Source organism: Colius striatus, chromosome 2 (assembly GCF_028858725.1).
Source record: "Colius striatus isolate bColStr4 chromosome 2, bColStr4.1.hap1, whole genome shotgun sequence".
Taxonomy (NCBI): Eukaryota; Metazoa; Chordata; class Aves; order Coliiformes; family Coliidae; genus Colius; species Colius striatus.
In genome coordinates this window covers 32,686,704-32,697,265 of record NC_084760.1, presented here as the reverse complement: position 1 = coordinate 32,697,265, position 10,562 = coordinate 32,686,704, and the positions used below count along the sequence as shown (strand labels likewise).

The 10,562-nt window shown below is 38.8% G+C and overlaps 1 protein-coding gene across 1 annotated transcript in view; it reads right to left on the bottom strand.

Annotated features, from left to right (window-relative positions):
- Positions 1-582: 582 nt before the first annotated feature.
- GREB1 (growth regulating estrogen receptor binding 1) overlaps positions 583-10,562 on the bottom strand; it is a 53,692-nt gene continuing 43,712 nt past the window's right edge. The window contains exons 26-32 of the mRNA XM_061990090.1: positions 8,861-9,065; positions 7,945-8,119; positions 6,852-7,070; positions 4,916-5,051; positions 4,180-4,380; positions 2,473-2,611; positions 583-746 (exon numbers count right to left, since the gene is read on the bottom strand). Of these exons, the coding sequence (XP_061846074.1) occupies positions 583-746; positions 2,473-2,611; positions 4,180-4,380; positions 4,916-5,051; positions 6,852-7,070; positions 7,945-8,119; positions 8,861-9,065 (1,239 nt within the window). The remainder of the gene's footprint in view (positions 747-2,472; positions 2,612-4,179; positions 4,381-4,915; positions 5,052-6,851; positions 7,071-7,944; positions 8,120-8,860; positions 9,066-10,562) is intronic.

Sequence of the window (10,562 nt, the reverse complement as noted above, 5' to 3'; positions counted from 1 at the left end):
CCAAGAGTCCTGTATGGTAAAACTATCCAGTGCAACGCCTGTTCCAAAAATTAAGGCTCCATCTGAGTTCCCACTATTAAAGAAATATACTTTGTAAATCGTCATATAAAAACCCTACTTGGATCAATCAGCAGCAGTAATCTGCAAAGCTACAATTCCCGTTGCTTTGTGCCAACTGTCAGACAAATAAGACTTGTAAAACAAAGTCTACTCTTAAATTTACATTTCCTATTTCTGGGTCGTACAAGAAAGCTTTCTAAAACTCTTGCTTATGAACTTGCATGTGGCCTTTTTTTTGTCACAGAAGTGCACTTTTTGACCTCCCTTCTGATCTACAATGATTTCCACCACACGGAGAAGTAAGTTTCTGAGTCTCTCACAGGAATTAGGAATGACAATTACATTTGAAAAGTCACTTCAGCGTTTGGAAATATGAGCGCAAATTGTCTGATTAGTTAACATTCTAATAAACATTGGAAACCAGTCTCATTTCTGTTCAGAAAGCAGAGCCTGTCAAAAGTCATTTCATGAGGTGGTGGCAATTAGCCTCTCGTAGCATTTAGGAAATGCGCGTCTTTTCAATTAAATATGTCGTCCGGTCAGGAAGAAAAGCGGCCTGTCCTCTTTTGCATTGGCAGTCTGGAACTCGTCCCGCAGCCGGAACTGCCACTCGTCTTCCAGCTCCAGACGGACCACCGTCTGCCGAAGGGAATTGCGATCTTGACAGATCACACACAAGGTGGCACCTAAGCAAACGGTTAAAAAGAAACCCCTGTGAGTATCCCCTTTGTTCACAGGTTACCCAGCTCCCATCAGCCCTCAGCATGGAGAACGCTACCGCTTTCACAACAGGTGGTACAAATGGGAGAAAATGAAGACGCTCACATAGGACTGAGGAGAGCTATGTTCAGCTCCCTGTTTATCAGCATCTTCTTGAGTAACGAGGTATTTAGCATTCATCTAGTAAACTGAACTGATAACGCCAAGGGTAAAACTGTCAGGTCAAAGAGGTGGTGACTCTGGCAGAAAACAGAGCCCTACATCCATTACTGTTCTAGCCCTACTGAACATTACCTTGTTGAGTGAAACCCTCACTCAGCAAAACACATACACCGCAAGTCCATCACCACGATAGTGAACAAAGCTCTTTTCCTTTCAACTAGTAAGCTAACGTGCTGGCAAAGAAGGATCTGGTCTTTATGACTATGGATACAGGTGAGCCCAGAATATCAAAGTAAGAAATATCATATTTTAGTAAACAATGTCAACTGTCTTGACTGGCACGTTCATACCACGTTAAACTGCATGCACATTCTCTGGCTTCTGACAAAAGTGCTTACTTAAGAGGAAATAATTACCTTGCCAGCATTCAATAACTGGAATTATAGATGGTTGGCTAAGTGGAAATGCTCAAGCCAAAAAAAAAAAGCTGAGAATGTAATTAAAAAAAACAAGACAGACACTCATATGGTCCTTAATCTTCATGTGGTGGGTTAAAAAATCAAGTAGACTGCCAAGGGAGATGGAGGAATCCCAAAGCAAATACCCTTTGTGCTGCATGCTATAAAAATGGTCTGGTTCATGAAAAATGAAACTGATTGACAGTCTCTGGTCAGTAAAACAAAAAAGGTAACACAAAAGCACTGCTTTCATTTGCAGTTCCTCCAACAGCCTTGTTAGAGAAACTTCAGGTTGATTAAAATGCAGACACTGCTCCTGGCTGAGCAGAGATACTGGCACTCCCGTGGCTTCAGTGGCATGTGCAGGTAAAAGCACTGTGTACCCCAATTTGCACTTTGCTACACATACCTACGTGAAACTATATTAAGTGCAACAAAGAGCACAGCAGTTCCTAATGACTTTCCTCTGTTTAAAGAAGACATCTGCTACAGTGTTCTTCCTTCAGCGACAGCTATAACTGTACATAAAAGGAGTCCCTAAAGCACTAAATGCCTAAGATAGTAGCAAAACAATCTGAAAGAAGTCTGCAATGTGACTGCCTGATTTGTCTACACTGCTGTTCACCATCATAAGGACTACACGGAGAAAGTGGTTATTGGGAATAAATTTTAAATAAACCAGCTTCTAATGCCAAGGGTAGTAAACAGATTTTGATGGGGGCTTGTCCATCACACACTTTCTATCAAAAATTAGAAAACCTGCAAGAACATGATAGGTAAATGCTTCATGTATAAACCTTAAAGACTTTGTTTTCAAGCATCGAGTTATGCATATACTCTCTGCGTAACCATATAGATCCAACATTCCTTCCCACTTATAATTCTGCAGAATTTGTAGCACTTTACTACAGCACAGAGCCAGCATCATCAAGTGTCAAAGATGGTGTGACATATAAAGACAAATATGAACACATACATGTACATATATATACATATATATTTTTATATAAAATACATTTTTTCCCAGAAACCAAGTAATAAAGTTCTCTTCAATAAAATTATTGTAGCTCACCTTTAAGAAAATGAAACTTCTTCAAAAAGCTAGCCACAACAAAGGAGTCACAGAGGTAGAGCAGGAGACCACTGAATGTCAAACCAGAGGAACTAATATTCAGAGAGTGAGGCCGAGAACTCACATAGCAAACTGCAATCTGATTGGAAAAGGGGGAAATAAAACATTTTTCAAGCTTCAATATAAAGGTAAGCCTTGACACCAAGTTTTCAGTATTTGCACCTGATTCAAATTCAGTCTTGCTTTCCAAGTGCAAATATTGTGATGTGTATAGTTCCTTCCTATATATCCCTCTACTTATTAAAAATCTACACAAAAGCCCTATTTGTAACTGTATCTTCGTTGTTACTATTCATTACTACTTTTATCATGAGGTTTAGACATTACAGGGCTTGAAAGCTGCAGTAGCCATAGTTCCCCACAACCATTATGGCTGGCACCTGCCCAGCACAGTTTATCTACACGAGTAAATACAGTAACTGAAGCATGAAAAGAACCCTTTAGCAAGGCCTAACTCCATTTACATTGCAATAGGTGACTCAAGTCAACAGAGTTGTGTATAATGTAAATGCACAAGGTTTCCTCTCGCCTAGTTTGTTTATATGGCTACTTGCCAGATCCACTGGGAACCAGAAATATTTCTAGTACTCTGTCAGGATTTATAGATTTAAATTAAGGAATCTTCCACACAAGGCTTTGTTTCCAACGGGCCATTGTACCACTCAGTTGGGGCAGACTCTCATTTGGCATAAATCAGCATGATTCAGTGGAGGAAGGCTGACCCACAGCAACTGAGACTCTGGCCCAGGATATCTATATTCCTTCAATCCTATTGTGTCCTGTTCTAGCTCAGGCAAAAATCCAGAACCAAATCAACTCATTTCATGTGCTGGATGGATTAGAGCTGAAAGGATGCAAAGGAGAAAGACAGTAACAGTACAATGCCCTCCCACACAGTTTGTTTTTCCAGACGTGATGGGAACATAGACCTTTAAGAGCTTAGCCAGAAGGGAAACTAAAAGATACCATTAAAAATATTCTGAGAGCAGCATATATGGGAAGGCTGTTACACAGCATTTAGATAAAGAAGTTGAGTAAATCCAGCAAGACCAAATTTTATTTAGTATTCAAGTCAGGTGAAAAGATAAAAACAGTTTCTCTCCCTTGAGCCACATCACCTCAGTATCACACTTCTATCTAATCTACATTTACGTATGACTTTGGCTTTACATGCAAACTCATCAGGGCGAGTCAATAGCTCCTGAGATTTAATGTCAGCTTGTCCCCTTCTGAGAGTTATCTTGGTATTTTCTTCTCTGTCTCAGCTTATCATTCAAAAGTGAACTAAAACTTTTATATCTGGAAGTGATTTCTAAGGGACAGCTAGTATTTGTGCAAGAAATTTGCTGTAGGAAGGGCTAAATTTTAGCAGACTGTGAAGAGACTTCTTAAAGTGTGGTCTGTGTTAATTCAGAATCTAACATAATACACAGACTATATTAATATTTAGGATGACTCTGGTATTGTTCTCCATGTACGTTACTTGAAGTCTCTAATGATATCTCCGTGGGACTAAGAATTTTATTTTAGCATTATAGGGATCTAATAACTGATTCTTCAAAGGCTGCATAATTCTTTTTCAGAAATGTGTCAATAAACTCATCCAAAACATTTCTAGATCTGCTTGAAGATTGTTTTGTTCAGTACCTGTGGTCCTAAGTTAAGGTAACAGTCCACAGATAGCACTGGATGGCCATAATTCTTCAGCGAGAGAGGGAAGAAGCGATGGCTGTGATATTGGAGGTATTTTTCGAGGAGCAGCTGAGCAGGGGCTGCCAAGAAGGTATGCTTGCTGTCAGGAGCACAAATGTACTGAGCAGGAGAGATTGAAACTGGAGTGTCAGATACCTATGAGGAAAAAACATTTGTCATACAGGTCAATCCTGATCAATCAAGTTGTATTCATCTGAGTTTCGGTTTCTATAAAACATATCTCTACTCTACAAATCTAAGATTTATATAAGAAGTAAAGTCATTTAGACAAAAATACCTGCTACCCAAAAAGCTTCAGAGATTCACAGAATTATATTTGCATTTATAGATTCTTTGAAGTTTCTTCTTTGAACCCAAAGTATTCCTGCACATGAGGTCATACGAATATGAGCAATTCAATAGCTATAGATTAAAAAATTCATACTTGGGTTACTTGGATTGTAAAGGAACACTGCAGACGTTTATAAAAGTTTTAAAGGAAATTTATTAAGGAAAGGTGCACTTATGCCAATATGGTGGATTTCAGAAGAAATATTTTTCTGTAAACCATGGCAGACATACTCCATGGCAAGTGGTGATACACCAAAACACCTCAGCTCTCCTGGATACAGGGTGCAAAAGAAGGAAAACAGATTTTTAACAACAATGAAACAGAAGTCTCAGTCCTCACCTTAGACTTAATGTGGAAGGAACGCTGTCCTCCTACTGCAATTTGCTTTTTCATGACACTGAAGTGATTGAATCGACAGATGAGGAGGCCAGCACTGTGGACACGCAAGTTGAAGTCGACATCATCACATGTAAATCTGGAAAGAATAAAATCATAGCAGTTCAGAGGAACGTTTCTCATCACACACTAAAACAAGCACTCACTGTCTTCGATCTGCACTGTAGAAGGGACAGGTGTTAAACATACTGACCCTCTTCTAGCACCTATCTGTCAGGGAAACAGGCTTCGGCTTTGTAATACTAAACTAGGCTAGAACGAGATCAAGAGGATCAGAATGAGAGAGGGAATTCCTTAGGGAGGGGAAGAACCAGAAACTCGGATCAAAGTGGAAAGAGAAAGGTAGTAAATTGCCAGGGAAAATATCTAGGAGTTAAAATATTTTCTTTGTCTTTTATTAAATTAATGCAGTCATAGCAAACAACTACATGGGTTACTAGCCCAAGAAAGGTCAAGGAAATTAATTCCTTTGATTTCCAAGGAAATGGACTGGGCCCTACACTTGATTTGTCAAAGGCACAGAAGTCTCTCACAACTCACTTTCCCCTTAGAATATGAATATCCAGTAAATTTTTCTGTGTTCCTCCACAGAAATAACGTCCTTTTACATCAGAGACAAAAACTAGTTGAAGACAAGAAGTCTTTTTTTTAATACAACAGAACTGCTGAGACATAGGAATAAATTAAGCAGAATGAGGGCAAACATCCCTGAGCTAAATTTGACCCATTTTAAAAAGAAGATGGAACAGAAAAAAAAGGTAAACTTCTAAAGCTGATTAAATTCAAATACTCTGGCCTTTAGAAAATCCAGAAAACAGTTCTCCATATTAAATGCATGTATTACACAGCAAACAGGATGATGTGCAGAATCACCGGATTAACGCCCAGGGCTTGGATTTAAGAAAGCTGATTAATTAGTGCAACAATCAACGTCAGTGAGAAACATAGCATTTAATTATAGGCTCATAAAACGTTGTCTTCAATCTTAGTAATATTTACATGGATATTTGGTATCCCTGGCTCTCAGCAGCCCTGAGTTTTAAAATGAACTTTTTTCCTTGCCAGCCCAGGTTTGGAATGTCAGGCTCAACAGCACCCACATAGAGGATTATGGTGAGCCTCATACAGTTTAAGACACAGGCAGGAAATGGGTACTGTGATGTGGCATTTCTGATATTTTAACATTGCTGCTGATAAATGTACTCATTTTGCTTTATTATCATTCTCTTCATTGGCCCTTCATAATGCTTCATAAGGTAATACAGTTAGATAGCCTGGGAGCACAGTTCTGTACTATTTGATGCACAGGAGCAAGTATAAAGTGCTCTTTTAAGGTGTCAGGCTGGTGATAATAGAAATTTAGGGCATCTGTTTATCCACAAAATAAGGAAAGTAGATGTGCTTCCCTGCAGTTATAAATAAACTTGGACTTCAGAAGACATTTTCTGAAGATTGGAGAACTCTCCTGAGAAGCACAGTGACTGATGCCCACTGATCTAAGTCTAGATGTATAGAGTCATTTTAGATTACCTGAGCTATCCGCCTAGCTCATAGAAAACCACATGCAGATTTCATGTCATACCTGTCAGCCCCATATGGACATCTTGCATGTCTTAGGTGCCTGAAGACTGTCTTTAGGGAAACCAATACTGCATGGCACACTGCTGAGCATTCGAACACAACTGGCTTATTTGGAACTATGGGAATTAATGTCTTCTTCCAACAGCTCGCCATTCGGGAAGGATTTGAACCATCAGTAAGAAAATGAAATCTGTTGGCATCTCATTAACAACCTCTCCAAAATACTAACAAGAACTTCTGTAACACTTCCTTTATTTGGTTCATTGTTTCTATTAAAAGGTACTGCTGATTTATTTACCTGTTCTGATTGTACTGTACATTCTGTGTCAGATCAACATTCAGCATAATGAAATCATGCACATGGCAGCAGGAGAATGGTTCCTTGATCTCAGCACTGTTCGTTTTACTGGACCATTTCCTCATCCCAATTAAGGCATAGTGAGTGACATTGGGAGTTGCTTCAATACGTTGCAGAATTTGCTTCAAGGAAACATTCCTTTCAGTCCACGTGTAGTCACTGCAATAATTAGAAAAATGTGTTAATTTTAAAGTAGAGAGGGAATATTCAGAATTTCATTCAGTTGAAGACCAATTCTTAACAGTCAAAAGTAGTTATGAGTATCATGTAGATAACTTTACTGTTGTCTTACTTCACTGCAACTTTTTGTCTCTCATCAAAACTTAAAATTAACTAGTGCTTTAGCAGCAGGGTATGGTATGACAGATCTGAAACTTAGTTTGTATCTTTCAAAATATTCAGTTAGATGCATACATTTTTTAAGTTAGCCGGACAATATTCCAAATGACTCTCAGAAGGTTGCTGACTTTGTGTTGTAATCTAAGTGCAAAGTAGAAGATCGTTCTAGTCCACCCCTAGAGTCCACAAGTGTCAGTTTTCACTGAGTTTAAATCTCAGTTTTCACTGAGTTTAGTTCTCTTTGAAGGTCTGCTGTCAATCCTGCATAGCATCATTCTGAGAATAGACAAAAATAGCTAGTACAAACAATCTTTTAAAGTAAAGAAAACAAAAAATACTTGTATGGGGCTTTGGGGAGCTAATAAAGCAGCCATACAGACTGGGACTGACAAAATAGCCAGAGGAAATCAGTGGCACAATTTCCACAGACATAGCTTTTAACTTCCTTAGAAAAATCCTCTTAAAAATATACATGTGAATGCCCCTTCTTGCCCAGGCTATGAGAGGTTGTTTGCAGAGTCTGAAATCTGCATCGAAGTAAGTCTAGTTTGAACTGGGGTCAAACTATACAGCAAAGGTTGCAGGGCACTTCAGGAATGAAAACAGTTGTAGTATATTAAATGTAATTTCAGAACTGATATGCAGCGAAAAGTTTAAAGTGATCAGCTGAGAAAACTTATGTTACTCTATTTACCTTTTCCTATCTCCTGAACAATCTACTTCTACCGCATTCCACATAACGCAAGAGTCATCTGAAATGACAATGAAAGGCCAAATATCCTGTGGTTTTATCCCCAGCTCCTCCTGTCGATTTCGTTCAAGCTCCAAGTTATGATAAGACAACTCTTTTATCAGAAAGTGGGCAGCACCTGAAACCAAAGGGATAAACCATCAGATTAACAGCAGGGGCAGAAATCGTCTGCTTTTAACTTGGAAGTCTTTAAAAGTGAGTATTTTTTCAGACCAGGTTATGAACCACTCTTAAGATTTTAACATCATAACCCTCCACAGAGCCAACTTACTTTGCCACTTTTCAAGCAAGTGACTTACAGGACCCCACTGCAAAGCACCAGAAATGACTTCTCTTATAAAGATTTGCTAGTGTCTTAAGGGTATTCGATAGATACTTGACTCCACTAGCATCTCTTAGTGCAAGTATCTAGGGATATTGATTGACCCAACTGAATAATGTTGGAACAATTACCCCTGAGGATATTATTTGAATGTTTTACATTACTGCTGCTTTAAATTGTTTCAGGAGTAAAAGAGAGGTGCTGAATAATTCAGATATTATATTAGCAGAACCTACCTAAGAAATGTACCTAATGAGTGCTTCCCTGCCTATGCAAATAGCACATAATCTGTTTCCACAGGTAACTCTATCGAGTTAACAACCTCAGCTGCCTTGAAAATCAATAGAGGAAAGTAAGTGTTTCTAGGGTGCAATTTATCTAGCTTGTCTTAGATCATCTGGATTATGTGAATTGCATCTTTGACTCAAAGACATTATCTTCCAGATCACTAGATCTCATATGCTGGCTCTTGAGTAACAACACATGATGGATTCAAGCTGTGTGTCCGCATTTGTTCGTACTTTTTCTTATACTTACCTACTCCTGCACTGTTGAAAATGCTTGGAAGAACAAGCATGATGTGGTTGGGCCAATATTTCTTATATATCGCCATTTCGTATTCCTTGACAACTAAAACATGCAAATGACTGGCTCCATCCATTGCATGATATAAATTGAAAAGACCATGTTCATGACGACCAGTGGTGGGAGTAAAAGTGGGGCTTTTTATGTAATCTTCACTCTGCAAATAAAAAGAAGACTGACTTTCTATATAAAGCTGGAGAAAAAATAAGATTCACAGACAGCAGACAAACAGCTAGGTTTTTAAATCAGCTTAATGAGAAAATAAGCAACTTTCATTAAAACTTGGGAAAAATAAAAGTCTATCGCGTAGCTTATTTGACTGGTGAGAGTGTGGTGACTGCATAGGGACCCCGAAGCTAGATCTGGAGTAGGATTTAGGTCCATATGACATAAGATGGTAAGAAACATCTTACTCTAAAATTACAGTACAACTCTTCCGACTGCCCTGTTACCCATTCTTGAATGCACTGAAACTCTCTAGATGCTTCCAAGTTTGGAAGTACAAGAAGTATCGAAGCTTCCAAGCACAGCTTCTGAAAGCCCTGTTTCTACAGACATCCAGGTCTCTTCCAGTCTGGGCAACTGATTTTAGTCTGGTTCCTACCAAAGTCGTTCAGGACCCAAAACAAAACTATGTCTCTTTACTGAGATTCTCCAAAGCCATCACAGTTAAACACTCCAGATTTAAAATTGCCAAAGCACAAAATAGCAAAATGGGAATTTTAAATGGATCAAGAAAGACATTGTATAATGGTTTAATAATCTAAGTTTATATCTCATGGCACTTTTCAAGCTTGCGGCAAGATTGCAGGTACCGTTCTAGAGGAAGCAAATAGAGAAGCAAAGGAAGAATAAATGGTTTTGGTAAAGGCCCAGAGAAGGTCAGTGGCACAAGCAAGAAAAGAATACACAGGACCCAGTGCACAGTTCTGACTGTATAGCCAAGCACAAATTTTCTGGGTGAGAACAAGGAGGAAGTTTAATCTTGCATTGCACAGTTCCTGCTGTGTTGCTGCCTGGGTTCTCCCGTTTCAAACTTGAATGGGATGTAAAAGCCCAAAGCCACCAAAGAATGATTATTATTGATTGAGTGGTACTGAGTGATATTTTTCATTGGAAGTAGATAATTTTTCCCAGAATAGAAGTGCTACTGCTTACTACCGCCCCACAAAATTGCTTCAACACTCCAAACAATGTGGACTGAGCAAGGCACCACTTCATCTTAGACATGGATATTAGGAGTCACTGTGAAGGCCAACATCAGAGTCTGCACAGCCTGTCAGATGAATGACCTTACAAAGGGTTTTCTACAAGCATGACGTGTTCCTTGGGACAGTCTTGAAACTGTGACAAAGATTCTTTGAAAGCCTTATTTTTAAATGAAAGCAATGGAGCATTTATGTAGAATAATACAAGACAATCCACTGCTTTCCTTTACAGTAAAAAAATTGTATGAGAAACAAAACCATGACTCTGGGGCTCACTGCTGAAACCATTCTCACTTCAACATCTTAAATCCATAACCAAAGACCTTCTGCTCCAGATAAGAGTGTTTATACCAAAGGATCAATCTTGGTAATGAGCAAAAGAAACAGCTTGTTGGTGGCTTGACCGTTTTGCTTCATGTCTTCCTTTCTAAGAGAAAATACAAACT